Source organism: Nycticebus coucang, chromosome 21 (assembly GCF_027406575.1).
Source record: "Nycticebus coucang isolate mNycCou1 chromosome 21, mNycCou1.pri, whole genome shotgun sequence".
Classification (NCBI taxonomy): domain Eukaryota; kingdom Metazoa; phylum Chordata; class Mammalia; order Primates; family Lorisidae; genus Nycticebus; species Nycticebus coucang.
This window is the reverse complement of record NC_069800.1, coordinates 14,875,194-14,898,059: the sequence shown is the minus strand read 5'-3', so window position 1 is coordinate 14,898,059 and position 22,866 is coordinate 14,875,194. Positions and strand designations below refer to the sequence as shown.

The window sequence follows — 22,866 nt, the reverse complement described above, 5'->3', positions numbered from 1 at the left end:
TGAAACTGTCTGCTATCTGAATTTCGTCCTTCATATTAACTTTAGTGAAATTGATTATGATGTGTCTGGGGGATGTCTTACTTGGGTTGAGTCCTGCTGGAGTTCTGAAACTGTCTGCTATCTGAATTTCAGAATCTCTTGGCATGTCTGGAAAGTTCTCCTTCATTATGTCATGGAGAAGAGACTCTGTGACTTGTGAAGCCACATCGTCACTTTCGGGGATCCTTGTAAGGCGAATACTAGTTTTCTTCGAATTATCCCAGAGCTCTCTGAGAGAATGATCTGTTTTTGCCCCCCATTTCTCTTCTTTTTGAGAGTTTGGGAGCGTTCAAAAGCTTTGTCTTCAATGTCAGAAATCCTTTCTTCTGCTTGCTCCATTGTGTTACTGAGGGATTCTACTGTGCTTCTCAGATCTTTGAGGGCTGCAACTTCTTGTCTCAATATGTCAAAATCTTTGGTAATTTGGTCTTTGAATTCGTTGAATTCTTGAGATATCTTTTGGGTTACTGCATGGAATTCTAATTGTATCTTATTTGCTATCCAGATTCTGAATCCAATTTCTGACATCTCAGCTATTTGTTTGTGCATGGGATCTTGTGCTGTATCTGCCCCATTGATCCTTGGGGGAGTTGATCTGCTCTGATTATTCATATTGCCAGAGTTTTTCTATTTATTTCGCCTCATGATTGTTTTTCACCGTTGCCTCTGGCTGTCCTCAGAGTTGGGGAGGTGTCTCTCCAAGATTAGACCCTAGCGGGATCACTCTATTGTTGCTGGATCTTTGTAGGGAGTGACCCTGTGTAGTTCCTCTTCAGCTGCCCCAGCCAGGGAGTTCTGGTTGTGGAAGCAGCTCCGGAGTCTGACACACCCCGATCCAGCAACAGGGCGGGAGGTGGTGCACATGGTTCTGGGAGTGCCTGGCACCCAGTGACTTTGGCACAGAAAGCCCAAGGCTCCAGCAGTCTCTGGCCAAGAGAAGGGCTCTGCGCAGAGGCAGGGAGGGCTCCAGAGGGCTCGCAGCTGCCAGAGACCCTGGCCAGATGAGTGGGCTGGTATGGAAGTAGGCAGGGTATAGGAGGGAGGACGCAGGGTTGCGCGGCTCCCGCAGTTCCTGGTCAGAGCATGCGGAGGCCCGGTGGGCACGGGTCGTGGGTCCATGGTCATGGCACAGCTCTTATGGAGGTACGGGAGGCCCCAAGCCCAGGAGTTTGAGGTTGCTATGAGCTGTGACACCACGGCACTCTACCCAGGGCAACAGGCTGAGGCTCCAGTGAGGCTCCAAAACCAGTCTCACTCTGCCACTGAGAGTTAAGGCTGTAAGGCAGCTCAGTCCCCACCTTTAGGCTGCTCAGTCACTAGGTTACTAGCTCCCACTTGATCTTTGCTCTGCGACCCTGAGGGCAGAGTTTGCCGGGGCAGTTCTCTCACAATGGCTCTCTGTGGCCCACAGCTGAACACTATTAGCTCCGTCCGGCTCAGTGGCTTAGTCTGGGGCCCTAGATAATGCCCAAAGTTCTCCGCACTCCTGCTCAAGCTCTCCCCAAGGCAGTTCAACTGAGTGCCAAGTCCAAAAACACCAAAACAGTTCACAGGTAAGGCCTTTCCAGTTTGCAGTCTCACTGCTGCTGTACTTACAGCTGCCGGCAGAATTAGGTCAATCGCACACACGCAACCACTTGCCAATTTTCCACTGTTTGTGTCCTCTTCTTGGGGTCCAGAAGTCCCTTGCTGACTCCCTGTATCCTCAAAGGGATCATTATAGGCAGCTCCCACCAGCCAGAGATGCCTGGAGTCTTATCTCCCCTGACTCACTGTGCCCTGTTGCAGGGAAGCTGTTACTCGGCCGCCATCTTGGATTGTTCTCCCATCTCAACTTACCTTCTTTTATGTGTTTATGAAAAGTTTTTTGAGCTTTTATGTGCATGTGTCTTTATACATACACATTGGTTCATTAATTTTAACCGGTATGTAGTATTCTACACCTCCGTTTATTTAGCCATTCTATTAATAGACGTTTAGGTGCTTATATTTATGCTTTTACACATAATCATGAAGGAAGTATTCCTGTAAAGCTCTCCTTGCCCTCGTGTGGGAGAATTTCACTAGCGTACATATGCAGGTTTGTGAATCTTTAGCTCTACAAAATATTATCAAATTGTTTTCTAAAGGGGCTCTAGGAATAATACCCTTCCAGCAGCATAATAGGTGCTATGGTTTCAATGTCCCTTTCAAAACTAATTTTGAAATTTAATTGCTGTTGTAACAGTCTTAAGATGTGGGGCTTTTAAGAGGTTATTAGGTCATGAGGATGACGCCCTCATGAATGGATTAAGCCATTATCTCCAGAGTGGGTTGGTTATCCCGGGAGTGGCCTTCTGACAAAAATGATAAGTTTTGGGTAATTTCCTCTCTTTCATCTCTATTTCCTCTCTCTGTCTCACACCCTCTATTCCACTTCCCACCTTCTATCATGAGCTGACCCTCCCCAGATGCCAGAGCCATGCTCTTGATTTCCCAGATTCCAGAACCACGAGTCCAATAAACTTCTATTCCTTATAAATCATCCAGTCTATGGTATTCTATCATAGCAACAGAAAGCGAGTTAATACAAGGGCTATCCTGTTTCCCCACATCCTGGAACATCTGGCATTGTTGGGCTTTAAAAAAAAAATTGGCCTCAAGATGTGTATAACATGGGATCTCCTAATCATTTGTCTCACCCCAGACCTCTGTGCTTCTAGAAGCCCCATCTGCATGCACCCCTTACCCTACTCACACACACGAAGGGGATGGATTGAGCATGCAGGGGCTGGCTGCCTTCCCTTCCCCCACTGCCAAGTCTAGACAGTTCCCAGAGCTGTTCCCTGGGACTCCTTTCTCCACCAGCACCGCATCCTTACATGTACATAGTCTCTCCCTGTGGCAGAGCCGTGAAGTACCACCCACTCATGCTGGTGACTTCCGTATGTATAAACATACCTCTTCCATATGTATAAACATCCCACACCCAGGTAATGTGCCATATACCTGTGCAGTGTACCCAATAGGTGGGAACTGTAGCAAACTGGTCAATATACAGAGGTGGTCAACATAAGGAACTAGGCCTGATGTCCTAGTACATATGTGTGGTGCATGTCCAGTCTATGAAAATGAGGTCAAATTAAGGAGGTGAAGGAGGCTGCCAATGTAGCGAGGTGGTCCGCCAAGATCCCACTGCAGCTCCATCCTGATTGTCAAAAGCTACTTAACAGTGAGCAATGGAATTAAAATTTAACCTTCCCAAAGTCTGACTTGACTTGCCTCTTCAAGCCTAATTTTTCTCCCTTCCCCTCTTCCCAGTCAAGGGTACTGCCATTTCAATAATTGCTTACACTAAAAACTTGAGAGGCATCCTTGATTCCCCTCTTCCCACCACCTCCACCTTTAGTCCATCAAGTTACATCTATTCCTATGTCAAATTGTTCCTGAATTCCCCCCTTCTCTCTCTTTCCACTGTCATCTCTCACTGGACTCCTGCAGCTGCTCCTGATTGGCCTTCCTGTTCCTCATCTTGCCCTGAAAACCCACCTGTAGCTAGAAGTCAAGCTTATTTTTCCAGACCATAAGACATAAATAAAATGTGATCCCCCTACTTCGGGAATACTGTGACCTATAAGGCTGACAAGATCAGGTCCCTGCCTGCCTCTCCACCCACCTTCCTGGCCTCTGGACTTTCTGTCCAGGTGGAGGGCTCTTCCGTTTTTTCTTTTTGTGGCACCCTTGCCATTCAAGGCTCTATCACCCCCACCCTGGTTTGAGTGGCCCCTGATCTATCTTTATTCTGGAACTTCTCAGTGCTCAGTGCTGTGGTCCGTCTGCCCCACCAGTATGTCGTCTCCCTGAGAACTGCTATCTTCTCAGCCTTGCTTCCCATCTGTGGTAGCTAGCAGGCAGGGGTCCCCGTGAAGATCTGTCAAATCAATGGATGAATAGTTGGGAGTCAACATTTTATTTTATTGTATTGTATTTCAGGTTAATGAGGGAGTACAAACTTTTAGGTTCCATAGTTTGCATTTGTAAGGTTTAAGTACAATTTGTAGGTATATCCCACACCCAGGTAATGTGCTATATACCCATGCAAGGAACCCAATAGGTGGGAACTTACCCAAACCCTCCTCCCGCCTCCTTGAATTTCACTGAGTTTTTCTCTCATGTGAACACATAGGTGTTAATCTTCTAGTTCCAATTTAGCACTGGATACATGTGATGTTCGTTTTTCCATTCTTGTGATACTTCACTTAGGAGAATGGTCTCCAATTCCACCCAGGTTGCTGCAAAAATTGTGTAATCTCCATCTTTTTATTTATTATTATTTGTTTGTTTTTCTGTTTGTTTGTTTGTTTTTGAGATAAAGTCTCAGTGTGTCGCTTTCAGTAGAGCACCTGGCGTCACAACTCATAGCAACCTCAAACTCTTAGGCTTAAGAGATTCTCTTGCCTTAGCCTCCCAAGTAGCTGGGACTACAAGTGCCCGGCTATTTTTTGGTTACAGTTGTCATTGTTGTTTAGCAGGCCCGGGCCAGGTTTAAACCCACCTGCCTCTGTATATGTGGCTGGCGCCCTAACAACTGAGTTACGGGCACTGAGCCTCCATCTTTGTTGTTGTTGTTGTTGTTGGGAGATTTGTATATTTTTTATTGGTCGGTTGGTTAGCCTCCATCCTTTTTTTTAATGGCTGAATAATATTCCTTGGTATACATATACCACAATTTATTAATCCATTACTATGTTGAAGGGCATGTGAGTTGTTTCCACGTTTTTGAGATTGTGAATTGTGCTGCTGTAAACATTCGAGTTCAAGTGTCTTTACAGCAGAATGGCTTTTTTTCATTTGGGTAAATACTTAGGAAGGGGATTGCAGGATCAAATGGCAGGTCTGATTTTAGCTCTTTGAGGAATCTCCATACTGCCTTCCTGAGGGGCGGCACCAGTCTGCAGTGCGGGCTCAACATTAGAATAAACTGAGCTCAAATGAAGTTTCTTTCCCAGAGTCTGGGGTGGGATAAAAGGCGCTTGAGACAAGACAACATTTACCTTTAGCTAGAACACTGGTTCTCAAACTTCTTAGTCTCTAGACCTCCAATACCCTTAAAAATGATTGCGGACCTCAAAGAGCTTCATGTGTATTACATCTAGAAATATTTGCCTTATTAGAAATTAAAATGAACGGGTGCAGTGTAGGGACCCGTGGTACACCTTCTGGGTGAAGGGCTCAACTACAACTTGGACTTTACCTGACAAACACAAACAATGTAACCTAATTGTTTACACCCTCATATTAATCTGAAGTTTTTTAGAAAAGAAATTAAAATGAAGACATTTTTAAATGTTTATGTTAAAACAATAATAGACCTATTATACAGGGTGGCCATAAAGTCCTACTTTAAATAGCACACAAACTTTATGGCTACCCTGTATGTTAATATTAATAACATTTATATAAATAAAAACTACATTTTCAAAAAATATTGAGCAGAGTGGCAGCCAGGAGGACAGCTGCTCTACACTAACAGTGCCTGGTAAGCACCTGACAAGATTCTGTTGCATGAACAGGTGGGCACAGGATTCGAGACCACGCCCCATAGTCAGACACAACCTCTTCTCAGGTTGTGGGTGGGTGTGAGATACAAGAAACCTCAAGCCTTCTGCAAGAAGAGGCCACATTTCCCTCCGGATCCTCCCATGGCCTCCGTACCTCCAGACTTGCTCAGTCCTTCTTTCCTTCCCCCCAAAATCAGTTTGTAAGCTATGTCTTTTAATTAGGTAGTTAGTCATTTGTTTGTTTTTGTTTTGTTTTGTTTTGTTTTGTGACAGAATCTTGCTCTATCACTTGGGTAGAATGCAGCCACATCAGTCACAGCTCACAGCAACCTCAAACTCCTGGGCTTAAGGTTTCTCCTGCCTCAGCCTCCCGAATAGCTGGGACTACAGGCGTCTGCCAATACACTTGGCTGATTTTTCTATTTTTAGCTGAGATGGGGTCTCTCACTCTTGCTCAGGCTGGTGTCAAACTCCTGAGCTCAAGGGATCCTCCTGAGTTGGCCTCCTCAAGTGCTAGGATTACAGGTGAGAGCCATGGTGCCTGACCTGTCTTTTAAATAAGCTTATCTCTATAGTCAAAATTATGATTATATGAATTTTAATCCAGCGAATTCTTTTTGAGTGTTTCCCTTGGGAAAAAAAATGAATGTTGAGGCCTGGTTTTGCCAGGATTGATTTATTCCTGTCTGTATCCATGTTGAGAAAGCACACTGTTAGATTCTTTTCCTTACTACAATACCCAAACCTAACACGCTGGGTGTCATATTCTTTTCCTGATTACGATACCGAAACCTAAGTGCTTCCCCTTTCTAAGGAGAAGCTGCCCCCTCCCCCTTTAGTTTTTCCTCTGGTTAGAGGAAATTCACAGAGCCAAGATTGCAAAAAAAAAAAAAAAAAAAGATGGTCATCTCTGCTCCTATTGAAGAGCAGAGCTCCAGCTTCGCGCCACGCCTCTGCCATTCCTGACGTCATACTATTTTTGTCTTTGAATAGCTCATTGACACAATTGCCTCAGAGATCGGAGAACTGAAACAGGAGATGGTGCGGACAGATGTCAGCTTGGAAAATGGCCTGGAACCCGTCGAAACCCACAGGTGACCAAACGCACTTAGGTGCTGGGTTCGAGAGAGGGATGAAGGAATCTGGTTGGGGACAGGGGCCGACTTCCCGGGCACTTCTCAGAAGTTGGGGGACTGGGAGTATGGTGTGTGGCATTGCAGATGAAATTCTCTGTAGGAGGTGGGCGTGGCCTAGGAACTAGTCTGCTTGTTTATGTTAATCCCTTTGAAGGCACTTGAACTTTGTACTCTCTCAATTCCTCCTGGCACCAGAACCCGGAAACCTAAAATTGTCAGTGCCATGTCCACCTCCTCACAGTGATGGAAACAATATCACAGCGGGATCCTCCGTGTGCAAAATAGAATTCAGTGTAGCCGTGTGAGTCTCCAGGAGGCTTAAAAGGGAGCAGCTAAAGAGGATGGACCCATTTTGCATTCTCAGGTCAGAGAAAACCCCAGCAATCACAATAACCATTAAGCTGGAAGGCCGCCCAGTGTCCTGGCACCTAGACGTGGCTGTAAATGATTAAGCAGGGGAGACAGTGTGCCGAGCATGATGGCCGTGAGGGAGCTGCCCATCATCTGGAGAGGCAGCAAGGCCTGGTCTTTATCTGGAGAAAGGGGGTGCAAAGGTCAGGGTGGTGGTGGGAGGCTGGAGGCAGCCTCTTCCAGGTCTTTGATGCTGTAAGCCCCTGCTGACAAAGATAACAGCATATGGCTCCAGAGATAACAGAATGGCTCTAAAGACAAGGACACTTGGTGCCTCAGAGGCTAGATTCATCATCAGCTTCTCCTCACTTCCCAGAAAGTGGAGTCCAGGCTGCCCGGAGCAGCATGAGGCTGAGATTTCTGGATGGGTTTGTTTGCCAGGCAGGCGAGCCAGGCAGTACGGGGTGTCCGGGCAAGTTTGCACCAAACCAGCCTGACTTGTTCTCTGCCACCCTTAGACCGAGGGGAGACAGCACTGTCCCAAGGAGGCACTCTGCAGCAGAGAGGGGTACTGACTCGTTCTGTCTCCGGAGGCGTCGTATGCCTGCTCCGCTGTGGAAATCCTCTGGGTGTTCATTTGCCTTCCTCTTCTAGAAAGTGACCAGGGTCGACCAGATGGTCTCCAAGCTGCCATAGCATGCCCAGGCACTCTGGAGTTTCTTTTCTTGATTTTTAATGTCAAAGCCTTCTATGAGTTAACAGGGTTTTTTTTTTTTTTTTTTGCCCTATAAACTAGACAAGCTCACAACGTTTTTCAGTTAGAGATGTTCCACCTCACATTTGGAGTAGTTCCAAACATCATGGAACGTGAGCCAAAGGATTTCTCTTCACCCTTTGCACTATTGAGCTAAAATTTAACCGGGAGCCCAGGCTGACGGCAGCAGCCGAAAGAGGAAGGCTTTTGCAGCACTGATTTCTTCCACATCCACAAAATGCAGCCCTGTGAGATAGACCCCAAGCTCCGCAGGCAACAGATACCCAGACACACAGTGGCAGGAGCCCCTCCCCTGGTACAAGTCACAGAGGGTGAAGGGTGGTGGTGCAGTGAGCTGGGGACATCAAGATCTCTCTTTCTGGCTCCACCAGGTGGGAGAGCTGAGCAGTCGTTTAATCTTTAACATCTCTTTCATCTTTTCCTTTTCAAATTTAAGAAGTCCAAAATAACTTTCTTTTTTTCGGATTGTCACTTGTTGGTTAACACTGAATTTATGGATTTTTAGAGGCATTTTACTTTGCCTTTTTATTTATTTTTTATTAATATTAAATCGTAGCTGTGTACATTAATGTGATCATGGGGCACCATACACTGGTTTTATAAACAGTTTGACACATTTTCATCACCCTGGTTAACATAGCCTTCCTGGCATTTTCTTAGTTATTGTGTTAAGACAATTATATTCTACATTTACTAAGTTTCACATGTATCCTTGTAAGATGTACCGCAGGGGTAATCCCACCAATCACCCTTACTTTGCCTTTTTAAAAAAATTAGTGGCCATTGACAGAGAAGAAGTAAGATGAGTTGTCTTCGTTTAGGGATGTATGTCAAGTTTACCGCTGGCTGGGCACTGTCCTGAGTGGCTCCAGCTACCGGCTTAGGAACCCTCCTGACAACCCTAGAGGTTAAGCTCATTACGGCCCTGATTTTGCTGATAGGGGAATTGTATGCGTAGGGGAAAAAACCCGATACTTTGCCTTCTGGGCAGGAGTCTCTCCCTGAGTTTTAGAAGCAGTGACTTTGCTTTTAATTCCTCCATTTTGCCCAAAGGAGTTGTCAGGAGAGCCAGACAGTGAAGGTACCCAGTAAAGAGGACTTTGGTTTTTTTCCCAAATGAAGACAAAACATGGGTCTGGGTCAGTTCAGCCTGGCACAGAGCAGCCGGGGTGGGGGTGCAGACCTGTGAGAGTGGAATTGCTTCAAGTGGAAAGCACCCTTTTATTTTAGCCATTTGGATGGCAGTGTTGACTCAGGGTTTCTAAAGCCAAGATGAATGAAGACAGGCAGGGGAGCCTGTACACAGCAGGGCCTGTACCTAGCGGGTACACTGGGGGAGCCTGCACGCAGGAAGACCTGCACATTTGGAGGGCCTGTATGCACGGGTGGCCTGTATGCAGGGGAGTAGCTGTACGCAGCCGGGGACCTGTATGCAGGGGGAACCTGTACACAGTGGGGTCCGTATGCAGTGGGGGACCTGTATGCAGGGGAGACCTGTACACAGTGGGGTCCATACGCAGGGGGGACCTGTGTGCAGGGGGAACCTGTACACAGTGGGGTCCGTACGCAGCGGGGGACCTGTATGCAGGGGAGACCTGTACACTGTGGGGTCCGTACGCAGGGACGGGGATCTGTATACAGGGGACCTGTACGCAGTGGGGGGACCTATACACGGGGGAGACCTGTACGCAGCGAGGTCTGTACACAGCAGGGACTTATATGCAGGTGATCTGTACACAGAGGGACCTGTACACAGGGATAGCCTGTATGCATGGGGGGCCTGTATGCACTGGGGGGGGTGCTGTCCCTCGTGTCTCAGGTATTCATGTCAGTGCTGTGGGACTCAGGAATGGGGACTTTCTAAGCTTGACAGGGCAGCATATTTTTCACATGTCTAAGTTCAAGGATAAAGTCTTGGGGAATTCTGAACTCACAGCCATCATGTCATTGGATGGTATTCATGAAGGATTATGGGAAGGAGGAGATAAGAAATAAAATCTGTAAGTTATGAGAAAAGTAAATAACATATATACCTTTTTATTTATATTTCTGCTTTTGAATTTTAGATCTAATAAAATTACAGCAGAAAAAACTACCAACAAATTCTCCCCACATCTTAGAATGTTTTGCTTTACTTTGTTCAGTACTTCTGTAGAAATACCCAGCGGCTCGTGAATCGAGTTGCCGAAGAACCTTAGCTGCACCTGCATTGTAACTCAACTCCAACTAAAATGCACATCTCTACACAAAGACATGGAAATTAAATAACTTTTAGCTAAATGAGAGTTATGTTCAAGAAGAGATAAAAGAGGAAATCATTAAATTCCTCAAACATGACAACAATGAAGGAATAAGTTATAAAAACCTGTGGGATACAGTGAAAGCACTCCTAAGAGGGAAATGTATCACATTAGATGCCCACATTCGAAAAACAGAAAGGGAGTGCATTGACAAACTCAAGAACCATTCTATGGAATTGGAAAAAGAAAACAATCTAATCCCCAAACCAGATAGATGCACAGAAATACGATAGAGCTATTTTGGGGGTTTTAATTTTTGCTCAGAATGCATCCTTATCCACTGCAGTTTCCCATATTCAAAAAATAATGTGTCTTCACCTGAGTGACTTCTAATGTGGAATTTAATGTCACTTGAATTTATTCTGTTCCACCTTCTGTTATAAAAATGGCAGATACAAAGTGACGGTGAGTCATTGATTTATATCTGCTTTTGCTCTTCCGTAGATTTTAGAGAGTTTATTTGTGAGGTCATTGAGAAGCAAGTTCAAGCCACTGGATGGAGAATCAATGTGCATTTTGACTTTTTACATCAAACCTACGTCGCGCGGTGTTAGCCAGCAAATCAAGTCTTTTCCTCTCTTGCCATATCTGGAAACCTGCCTATACCATAGGCCGTTGACTCAGGGCCCATGCTGAGGTCTCACGGTGTCTGTGAGCAGGCCCAGAATCAGTCACACTTGTAAGCAAGATTTGTTTTTCTCTTTTACTCTGAGTTACAGTCCTGTTCAGCAGAACATAGAAGGCTCACAATTAGCATTCGCTACAGAATATTGGTTGGGCATAACAGGAAGTATCTCAGGGCCCTCGAAAAAGCGTGTTTGAGGCTCACTAAACTTAAGGTTCCTTTTTACACATTGCCTAGTTCTAAGAATTATAAACACACACTTCCACTGGCTTCTGGATGTTTGCCATTGCCTGCCTTTTCTCCTCCCTTCTCAAGGAGTATCTGATAAAGAAACAGGATAGAGAGGCTACTTGACTTGGGTGAGATTGCTTTGTGCACAACCGTGAAAAACCCACCGTGTGAAGCCCCCAAGTGACACCACAGACACGGCCACTCCTTCTCCTGTGGGGGTGCGCTCGGGGGTTGCTGGCCACTCTTTCTCCTGTAGGGGTGCGCTCGGAGGTTGCTGGCCACTCCTTCTCCTGTGGGGGTGCGCTCGGAGGTTGCTGGCCACTCCTTCTCCTGTGGGGGCGCGCTCGGGGGTTGCTGGCCACTCTTTCTCCTGTAGGGGTGCGCTCGGGGGTGGGGTGGGGTGCACTCCAGGGGTGCTGTGGCTTTGTTCGTCAATACAGCAGGCCGGCAGTGGTGTAGATTTGTTCCTGTCACAGCCACTGAGGATACTCTGCTATGACATTTAATCAGTTTATCCCCACCCTAAGGTGTTTCCTTATTTCAAGCCACCAGAAGTGCTTTGCGTATGGTTTCAAGGAATTTTGAGGATCGACCAACTCTGCTCATCCTGTAACCAGTTTACCAGTATAGCAACAATGAAGTTCAACTTAAAGAAAATGTTTATTGAGGGGATGATGCTATTTACTAAAAATACCCACACAGTGGAGCCTGAAGATTCACTCAAGCTAAGGGAGAAAAGTATTTTCAATAAGTAAGTACTATGCAATGAAATAAGAGCATAAATCAGACGAATGGAGAAGCTCGTGTCTACCAGAAGTCCTGAGGGCGCCAAGCGGGAAGCAGGCACTTCTAGGTCAGATGTGTGTCAACCTTGTTAAAGAATGAGTCAAACAGGTGTAAGAAGGGCTTCCAGATCAAAAATTCCCTAAAAAAAACCCTTGAAGAAATCGGTCTGGGCGAGTATTTTATGAGGAGGATCCCCTGGGCAATTGAAGCAGCTTCAAAAATACACTACTGGGACTTGATCAAACTAAAAAGCTTCTGCACAGCCAAGAACACAATAAGTAAAGCAAGCAAACAGCCCTCAGAATGGGAGAAGATATTTGCAGGTTATGTCTCTGTTAAAGGTTTAATAACCAGAATCCACAGAGAACTCAAATGCATTAGCAAGAATAGAACAAGGGATCCCATCGCAGGCTGGGCAAGGGATTTGAAGAGAAACTTCTCTGAAGAAGACAGGCGTGTGGCCTTCAGACATGAAAAAATGCTCATCATCTTTAATCATCAGAGAAATGCGAATCAAAACTACTTTGAGATATCATCTAACTCCAGTGAGACTAGCCTATATCACAAAATCCCAAGACCAGAGATGTTGGTGTGGATGTGGAGAAAAGGGAACACTTTTGCACTGCTGGTGGGAATGCAAATTAATACATTGCTTTTGGAAAGAGATATGGAGAACACTTAGAGATCTAAAAATAGATCTGCCATTCAATCCTATAATCCCTCTACTGGGCATATACCCAGAAGACCAAAAATCACATCATAACAAAGATATTTGTACCAGAATGTTTATTGCAGCCCAATTCATAATTGCTAAGTCATGGAAAAAGCCCAAGTGTCCATCGATCCACGAATGGATTAATAAATTGTGGTATATGTACACCATGGAATATTATGCAGCCTTAAAGAAAGATGGAGACTTTACCTCTTTCGTGTTTACTTGGATGGAGCTGGAACATATTCTTCTTAGCAAAGTATCTCAAGAATGGAAGAAAAAGTACCCAATGTACTCAGCCCTACTATGAAACTAATTTAGGGTTTTCACATGAAAGCTATAACCCAGTTACAACCTAAGAATAGGGGGAAGGGGGAAAGGGAGGGGAGGGAGAGGTGAGGTGGGTAGAGGGAAGGGGATTGATGGGATTACACCAGCGGTGCATCTTACAAGGGTATATGTGAAACTCGGTAAACGGTCTGTGAAGCTAGTGAATGATGCCCTATGAATATATCAATGTACACAGCTATGATTTAATAAAAAAAAAAACTTCACCATCCACCTAGAAAACAAAACAAAACAAAACAAAACAAAAATTCCCTAAAGAGCTGTTTAGTCTGTGTTTATTGGTGATACCTGTTAACTTCAGGAATTATATTTTTTCCCAGACACAGCCTCACTCTATTGCCCCAGGCTAGGGTGTGGTGGTGTCATGACAGCTCACAGCAACCTCATATTCTTGGAGTCAAGCAGTCCTCCTGCCTCGGCCTCCCGATGAGCTGGGTCTACAGGTGTCTGCCACCACACTGGGCTAGTTTTTCTATATACATACATACATACATACATATATATATTTTTTTTTTTTATTTCCCCCCCACCTGCAGTTTTGCCAGGGCTGGGTTTGAACCCGCCAGTTCCAGAATATGGGGCCAAGGCCCTACTCCTTTGAGCCTTTCAAAGGCCCACTCCTTTGAAAACTGGCACGGCCCAGTTTTTCTATTTTTAGTAGAAATGGGGTCTCCTACTTGTTCAGGCTGGTTGCAAACTCCTAAGCTCAAGCAATCCTCCCACCCAGGCTCCCGGAGTGCTAGGATTATAGGCATGAGCCACCATGCCCAGACTTTTAGGAATACTTTTTAAAGAAACATTTAAGATTTCTTTTTTTGATTACCAAATGTAAAACATGTACATTGTAGACAAAGCACAATGCAAAAATAAACATCGCCATGAACCCACCCCCTGAGATAGAACCCCTCTTGAATGTTGGGTGGGTGGGCTGTTTCATTTCTTTGCACGGGTGTGTATCCTTCCCGTGTGTTTGCATTACTGCACGTTTATATGGTAGCTATGCATGAGTCCTCAGATTTACAAGGGTGTTTTTTGATCATCCTGGAGATGGGTGATATCCTAGAAATTGATGTCATTTCTGTGGAGAGGGTAACACCTTCCTTTAGTGGCTGGCTTCTCTGTCAGTGGTAAACATGATTTTATCAGGGGCATGCTCTCTGTGGGATTAGATCTATTTTGCACTCTGCAGGCTTTGCCTTGCTGCTATGTCAGTAGTTGGTTCTGTTACAAAAATATAGGCTTAGTTAGAATTCAGCTGTGAATGTGTCAAGCTAGGGTATAACACCAGTGTTGCCCAAACCAATTAAATGCTAGAAACTGGTGCTCCAGGGAGCACATGCCTTTCTGAGAGTCAGGGTGCATGCTCCGGGCTCACGGGGCACCGGGGCTGAGGATGGAGCCTGCCTGGCTCCTTCTCCTGCCTGTTTTCAGCTCCAAGGGCAACCGGACAACAGGTTCTTTGTTCTTCTTTCTTATTTTTACAGGAACCAGTGAATGCCTCTGCCAGTGTTGACTCCCTATCTGGCCTTTTCATCTCTAGTTAGAGGAGGTTCCTAAGCAAAAAAGCCACAACATTTGCTTCCCTCCTGAAAATGGCGATGCCTCCCTGGCAGCAGAAATGCATTTTTGTTCCCGTTTCTGTGTCCTCTCTTCCTTGTCCTCGGTAGATAGAACTGAAAAATCACTGAAAACCTTAAAACTTTCCCACCAAAGTCCTCCTGTGGCATGCTTTTGGAACTTTTTTGAGGAAGTTGAGTTTCTGCCCTCAAAAAACAGCAGCCCTACCCATGTAGGAATAAAATCCATAACCCAAAATATGTTAGTGATTCCTTTTCTTTTTAGAGTTTAGGCGAGGGGGTGGGGGTAGGGGAGTCCTTGAGGAATTAAAATACCAATTTGCATGCTGCAGGGAAACTGAACAAGTCAGGAAACTGGACTTGGAACCAGTTCTATCAATTTCTAGCAGTTTGACCTTGAATAAAAAGGTAAACTAACCAAATAGCCTCTGATCCCTCTCCACGAATTATGTAGTGATCCTTACAAGAACATCCCTTCCCCCAGGCCTCCGCCCATCACTTTTCTTCTTGGGTGGTGGGTCAGAGATTTTTTCAGCTCACCTGACAACTGTGCTGTAAACAGAGAGTGTCAGCCAGAGTCCTGGAGTATCCAGAATGAACTTGGGCGGCCCTTGTTCTCCAGATTACAGAGGAAGGGTTTAATTCCGCTTGAGTGTTCTAAAGAAATGTTTTTGTGTCTGAAGGTATTGAGAAATCACTGGCCGTCAACTACTAGGTATTTCTGAAATTGAAGACCTTCCAGGAATTTTTTTGTTTGTTCTGTGTGTTTAACAATAATTGGAATTGGTCCTCATGCCAGAGATTTTTATTAGAGGATGTCTTCAGTGTGAGCTCTTATTTTCTGTCTCTGTACCTAGGGGGCCTCTTCTAACATTTTCCCAGAAACCATTGTCCCCAGACCAACCACCTCTCTTCTCCCAGCCTCACTAAGCCCTTGCTTCATCTCCCACCAAACCAAGAAACTTGGCCATTGCCTGGTGTTTGAGGTGCATTTGCAGGGATCTTCTGCTCTCAGAGCAAGATCATGGTGGACACAACATTCCGATTTCTGCCTGGTCCTTAATTCTGAAGACTCCCCTTGCATTGGCCTCTTGTAGCTAGAAGTCTGTCCCCCTACCCACTGGACAGTGCCATGTCCAGAGTTGTACCTTTCTGGTCACTGCAGCTGGTTAAGGCAATAACATGTGCAAAGCCTTTGAGAGTCTGGGGTGCAGCCAAAGGCTCTGCATGGGCAGAATGAGGAAGGGAGGCCTTTGGAGAGGTAAGATACATGCATAGGGGAATTTCAACACAAAAATACCTCGAGCAGTGGCTTTTTTCATTTTCTCCACCTGAAGGGTGAGGATGGCAATATCCAGTCTGAGTTGAGACTAGATCCTGATGAGAGATGAGACTCCTCCAGCCACCAGGACCTGCTGGGAGAATGTGCTGGGTTTTTTCCTCCCTGAAATCACAGAAAATATTGCCAAAACAAGCTCCAGAATTTTGCTTATGGAATAGTCTTTGTCAATCCTAGAGTGAAAACACATTGCCTTGCCTTATTTTGTGACTATCCAAAAATTAGGAAACAGTAAGAATCATCTTGGAAATTCCCACTGAATTGAATCTTTACTCATAGTTTCAAAGACATTCCAGACTCTTATAATCATAAGTTCTTTTCAGATTGTGTGCTTTTGTTTTGCTAACAGTTTTCTTTTATTACTTAGAATCCATTTTTTAAAATTTATTTTTCTGTGTATATTTATTTAGCTTTGAAGGCAGAGTCTCACTTTGTCTCCCTGAGTGCGATGGCATCATAGCTCACAGCAACCTCAAACTCTTGGGCTCAAGTGATCCTCTTGCCTCAGCCTCGTGAGTGCCACAAAGTTCGGCTATTTTTTTTCTTTTTTTTTAGAGACAGGGTCTCACTCTGGCTCAGGCTGGTCTCTTAACTCATGAGCTCAAGGGATCCACCCACCCCAGCAGTAGGATTACAGGCAGGAGCCAGCATGCCTGCCTAGGATTAATTTTTAGACACAGGGCAACTGAGGCTAAATGACACGTGGTCATGGGTCAATCTTTCCACCTAACTGCTGAAGATTTCGAGGCTGAGGGAGGCCAGACCTCAGAGTGATTCCATTGAAACTGTGCCTTGCCTTATACAAAGTAGCATCTTAGTATCAACACATTGAAGTGTGCAGGTGGATGAGGACTCACTGATAACAAAACGTCAAAGCCCCGTGGCCGTGTATGGATTCCCACCTCGTGTTTCTCTCGGACCTCACGTGGTGCATGTGCCTTAACCCAAGGGCACTTTCCTGCCTGTACTGCCTTCTCTCCAGCTTCTCCTGTACTCAACTGGCTGCTTTTTCTGGGATCTTTTTTTTTTTTGAGACAGAGCCTCAAGCTGTCGCCCTGGGTAGAGTGCTGTGGCACCACAGCTCACAGCAATCTCCAACTCCTGGGCTTACGCAATTCTCTTGCCTCAGCCTCCCGAGTAGCTGGGACTACAGGCACCTGCCACAATGTTCACCTATATTTTTGGTTGTGTTGTCATTGTTTGGCAGGCCTGGACTGGATTTGAGCCCGCCAGCTCTGGTGTATATGGCTGGCGTCTTAGCCTCTTGAGCTATAAGCGCCGAGCCACTTTTCTGGAATCTTAAATCTCACTCCCAGCATTAGAATAAGGCATTCTGTATCTGGAGACATTGAATGAAGGAAGCACTTAGCATCAATGCCTGTGTTGGTGGGCGAGGATTACAGTTCTAGGCCCAAACTGGTCATTGACTTTATATCCAAAGCCTGCTGGTTGGCCTGAGGTTAAAGGGGTTCCCATGGGAGAAATTCATGAGCTATGAGGATGGAGCTGCTAAAACTTCACTTTGCCATTCTGGGAGGACTGGAGCTGCCTCCCTTTCTTGCCCTAGGCCCTGAGATGGCCAAAGGCCAGAGCATCTTAGCAGTGGTGGTGATTTTTGCTGCCTATTTTCTGATAAACAAATACAAGAGCTCTTTTTCTCCTGAGGCTGGAACTCAGTAGAGGATTCTGTCTGTTAGTCCTGGGCTGAGGGAAGACCTGAGTCCGAGGTGGGGCATGGGGCCTCCAGAAAGCTCATGGAGTGGCCGACGCCCTCAAGGATATTTCTCCTGCCTGCTGAGGTCTTCTTCACCACAGACCTTACTGTCTGCAGATCCCCTCCTCAGGGCCTGGTGCTGCCCAAGGCAAGTGTTTTATCAACACCTAGCCTGGGCTAGGCCTGATTATGAACTCGGGACAGAACTACAATGCCAAGTGAAGTGCCTTAGAGGTACAGGGACAGTATATAAGGAAATTTGGGGGAACCAGAAGGGAGACTAGTATTTGAGCTCAATGTTTTGTTTTGTTTTTTGAGACATAATCTCCCCCTGTTGCGTGGGCTAGAGTGCAGGCATCACAGCTCCCTGCAACCTCAAACTCTTGGATTTAAGTGATTCTCTTGCCTCAGCCTCCCAGGTAGCTGGGACTACAGGTGCCCTCCAAAATGCCTGGCTATTTTTCTATTTTTAGTGGAGATGGGATCTTTTTCTTGGGTCAGGCTGGTCTGAAACTCCTCTGAGTTCCAGAGGAGCCAATCCCTCAGCCTTCTAGAGTGTGGAATCACAGGTGTGTGCCACTGAGCCCGGCCTGCTTTCTATTCTTGACATACTTTACTTCGAGGAATTGTTTCCAGTTCCATTTTTATTGTCGCAGAAGGTATTAATTCAACTTTTTTATCGCTAAGTAGTACTCCATGGTGTACATATACCATATTTTATTAATCCACTCGATGAATTGTGCATTTTGCTGCAATAAACATTCAAGTACGAGTGTCTTTTTGAAGAAAATCCCTTTTTTTCCTTTGGGTAAATACCTCAATAGTGGGATTGCTGGACAAATGGTAGGTCTACTTTTAGTTCTTCAAGGAATCTCTGTGCTGTTTTCATCAGAGGTGGTACTAGGATGCCATCCCACCCGCAGTGTGTGAGCGTTCCTTTCTCTGTATACACGACAGCATCTTTTGCCTTTGAACTCTTTGATAAATTCCATTCTGACTGGGGTAAGGTGAAATCTCAAAGTGGCTTTAATTTGCATCTCCCTGATGATTAGTGGTGCTGAACATTTTTCATGACTATTGATCGTGCATCTTCCTTCTTTTGAGAAGCTTCTGGATTTTGCCCACTTTTAAATACAGTTGTTTTATTTTTTTCTTGCGGATTTCTTGAGTTCTTTGAGATTCTGCTTATTAGCCACAATGAACAGTTTGCAGATATTTCCTCCCATTCTATAGCTTGCTATTTCCTATGTCAATTGTTTCCTTCACTGTGCTGAAGCTTTTTAGTTTAATCAAATCCCACTTATTAATTTTTTTTTTTTTTTTTTTTTTGAGACAGAGCCTCAAGCTGTCGCCCTGGGTAGAGTGCCGTGGCATCACAGCTCACAGCAACCTCCAACTCCTGGGCTTAAGTGATTCTCTTGCCTCAGCCTCCCAAGTGCTGGGACCATAGGTACCCGCCACAACGCTCGGCTATTTTTTGGTTGCAATTGTCATTGTTGTTTGGCAGGTCCAGGCTGGATTGGAACCTGCCAGCTCTGGTGTATGTGGCTGGTGCCTTAGCCGCTTGAGCCACAGGTGCTGAGCCCCCACTTATTAATTTTTGTTGTTGTCATGATTGCCATTGGGATATTTTTCATAAATTCTTTGCCTAGGCCAACATCTAGAAGAGTTTTACCTATATTTTCCTTTAGAAATCTTATGTTTTCATCCCTTAGATCTCCTATCCACCTTGAATTAAGTTTCGTGAGTGATGACTGGTAGAGATCTTGTTTCAGTCTTCTGCACAGGGCTATCCAATTTTCCCAGCACTATTTATTGACTAGGGCTTCTTTTCCCCAGTGTCCATTGTTGGCTGATTTGTCAAAGTTTAGTTGATTGTTTTGGCTTGTTTTTTAAAAAATTTTATTTTATTACAAATTATTATGAGGGTACAGATGTTTAGGTTACATTCTAATGTAAACTTCAAGCTGTAGTTGAGCCCAGGGGGTGTGCTGAACACCCTCACATTGTGCATAGTAGGTGAGATCCTGCCAATTGCCCCCCTTCCCACTGCCAGTCACCCTCCCTCTTCCTCCGTCCCCCCCCCCATTGTTCCGCTTTGCTAGACTATATTTGTGTTTTTTTTTCTCCTATGGGCATGTAGTTGTTTATATGTTGGTTTCATATTAGTATTGAGTAACATTGGATATTTTTTTAAAAATATAAGATATGAAGAATATGTTTCAACTCCATCCAGGTAAACATAAAAGATGTAAAATCTCCATCCTTTTTATGGCTGAATAGTACTCCATAGTATACATATGCCACAGCATATAGATCCATTCATGAGTATACGAGTACTTGTGTTGCTCCCACATCTTGGCCATTGTGAATTGAGCTGCAGTAAACACTCTGGTGCAAATATCCTCATGGTAAAATTATTTTTGTTCTTCTGGGTAGATATCTAGTAATGGGATTGTGGGATCCAATGGAAGGTTGACTTTTGGTTCTTTGAGAATTCTCCATACATCTTTCCACATAGATTGCAGTAGTTTGCAGTCCCACCAGCAGTGTAGGTGTGTTTGCATCTCTCCACATCCACGCCAGCATCTGCAAATTTGGGTGTGGGGTAACCTCATTGGAGTTAGATGATATTTCATAATGGTTTTGATATGCATTTCTCTGGCGATTAGGGATGATGAGTATTTTTTCATGTGTTTATTGGGCATTTGTCTGTCATCTTCAGAGAAGTTTCTATTCAAGTCTCTTGCCCACTTGTAAATGGGGTTGTTTGCTCTTTCCTTATTGATCGAGTTCTCTGTAGATTCTAGTTATCAGCCCTTTGTAGACTCACAGCATGCAAATGTGTTCTCCCGTTCTGAAGGCTGTCTGTTTGCTTTAGTTGTGGTGCCCTTATCCCAGCAGAAGCTTTTTAGCTTGATCATATTCCATTTATTTATTTGGGTGTTGCTTCAATTGCCAAGGCAATCTTGTTCATAAAATATTTTCCTGGCCAATTTTGTCAAGCATTTCCCCGCCCCCCCCCCCACTTTCTTCTAGAATTTTTATTGTTTTTTGTGTCTTAAATTTAATTTTTATCCAATGAAAGTCAATTGTCAGTGGTGAGAGGTGTGGATCCAGTTTCAGTCTTCTATACGTGGCTAACCAGTTCTCTTCAGAACCATTTATTAAATAGGGGTCCTTTTCCACAGTGTATGGTTTTGTTTGGCGGTATGTGGCTGGGTTCATCTCTAGGTTCTCTATTCCATTCCATAGATTTATATATCTATTTTTGTGCTAGTACCATTCTGGTTTGATCACTGACCGCTGACCTGGTTTGCAGTATAACCTGATGTCTGGTAATGAGATGCCTCTAGAATTGCTTCATCTCTAAAAATTGTATTGGCTATTCAGGGTTTTTCTGGTTCCACAGTAAGCGAAGTACTATTTTTTTTTTTCAAGTTCTTCAAAGTATGACATTGGTGCTTTGATGGGGATTGCATTAAATCTGTAGATTGCTTTGGGTGGAATGGGCATTTTAACAATGTTGATTTTTCCTAGCTACAAGCATGGTATGTTCTTCCATTTGTTAACATCTTCTGCTATTTCTTTTCTCAGGGTTGCATAGTTCTGTTTATAGAGATCTTTCATGTCCTTTGTTAGATATATTCCTGGATATTTCATCTTCTTTGGAGGTACTGTAAAAGGTATTGAGTCTTTGATTTTATTCTCAGCATGACTTTTATTGGCATATATGAAGGCTACTGATTTGTGGACATTGATTTTGTATCATGAGATGCTGCTGTAGTCTTTGATCATTTCTAAGAGCTTTGTAGTTGAGTCCCTGGGGTTCTCCAGGTATAAGATCATGTCATCTGCAAAGAGTGAGAATTTGACCTCCACTGTCTCCATTTAAATACCCTTGATCTCCGTCTCTTGCCTGATTGCATTGGCTAGGACTTCTAGTACTATGTGGAATAGCAGTGGTGATAGTAGGCATCCTTGTGTAATTCCACTTCTAAGTGGAAATGCTTTCAGTTTTACTCCATTCAATATGATATTGGCTGTGGGTTGTGGTAGATGGCCTGTATCAGTTTCAGAAATGTTTCACCTAAGCCTGTTTTCTTCAGTGTTCTTGTCAAAAAAAAGTGGTAGATATCGTCAGAAGACTTTTCTGCATCAATCGAGAGAATCATATGGTCTTTGTTTTTTATTTTATATGTGTGGTGAATTAATTTATGAATTTACATATGTTAAACCAAACTTGCATCCCTGGAATAAAACCCACTTGATCATGATGTATAATTTTTTTAATGTGTCTCTGTATTCTATTTGCTGGGATTTTATTGATTTTTTTATTGTTTGGGATTCATTGAGGGTACAAAGAATTAGTTTATTAAGTATTTTTGCGTCAATACTCATTAATGATATTGACCTATAGTTTTCCTTTTTTGTTGGATCCTTTTCTGGTTTTGGAATTAGAGTGATAGTTGTTTCGTAGAACATGTTAGGGAGGATTCCTTCCTTCTCTATGTTTTGGAATAGGTTATGCAATGTGGAAACTAGTTCCTCTTTGAAAGTTTGGGAGAATTCTGAAGTCCATTGCTTTTCTTTTTTGGAAGATTTTATAGTGCAATTTCAGTGCTTTGATATAGATTTATTCAAAATTCTTACTTCTTTCTGGTGTTTAGGAAAGTGGTGTGTTTCCAGCCATTGGTCCATTGCCTCTACATTTTCATATTTCTGGGCATACAGTTTTTCATAGTACTCCTTGAAGATCTTTTGTATTTCTGTGGTATCAGTTGCTACTTCCTCTTTTTCATTTCTGATTGAAGTTTTTAGAGATCTTACTTTTCTGTTTCTGGTTAGTCTGGCCAAGGGTTTATCAATTTTATTAATGTTTCAAAGAACCAACTTTTTGTTTCACTGATCTTCCAAATTATTCTTGTGTTCTCAATTTCATTTAATTCTGCTCTGGTTTTGGTTCTTTCTTTTTTTTTTGCTGGGTTTGGGGTTGGATTGTTCTTTTTCCAGTTGCTTGAGATGACCCATTAGGTGGTTGCTTGCTTTCTTTCTGTTTCCTTGATGAAGACATCTAATGCTATGAATTTCCCTCTTAGGACTGCCTTTGCAGTATCCCACAGGTTTTGATAGCCAGTGGCTTCATTATTGTTTTGTTTAAGAAATCTAATGATTTCCTTCTTAGTCTTATCCTTAATCCAGCTGTTGTTCGGCATAAGGTTATTTAGTTTCCATAGATTTGTTTGAGTATGAAGATTTCTTTTTTTTTTTAAATTCATTAGCTTTATTATTGTAATACTTGCAACAATAAAATGTCTGAATTTGGTACATAAAAAAATAAATATAAATTCATCTGGAAAGTATTGTAATTCCCATAAAATTTGTGCCTATGG

At 43.9% G+C, this 22,866-nt stretch overlaps 1 protein-coding gene across 13 annotated transcripts in view; it reads left to right on the top strand.

The window, feature by feature from the left end:
- The window catches only part of RIN2 (Ras and Rab interactor 2), a 240,440-nt gene that overhangs the window by 162,606 nt on the left and 54,968 nt on the right, over positions 1-22,866 (top strand). For 12 of the 13 annotated variants that reach the window (XM_053574259.1, XM_053574257.1, XM_053574254.1 and 9 more), the window contains one exon: positions 6,573-6,673. In XM_053574259.1, the coding sequence (XP_053430234.1) occupies positions 6,573-6,673 (101 nt within the window). Of the gene's footprint in view, positions 1-6,572; positions 6,674-6,910; positions 7,080-22,866 lie in introns of those variants that run through there. The other variant, XM_053574264.1, reaches the window with a different exon arrangement.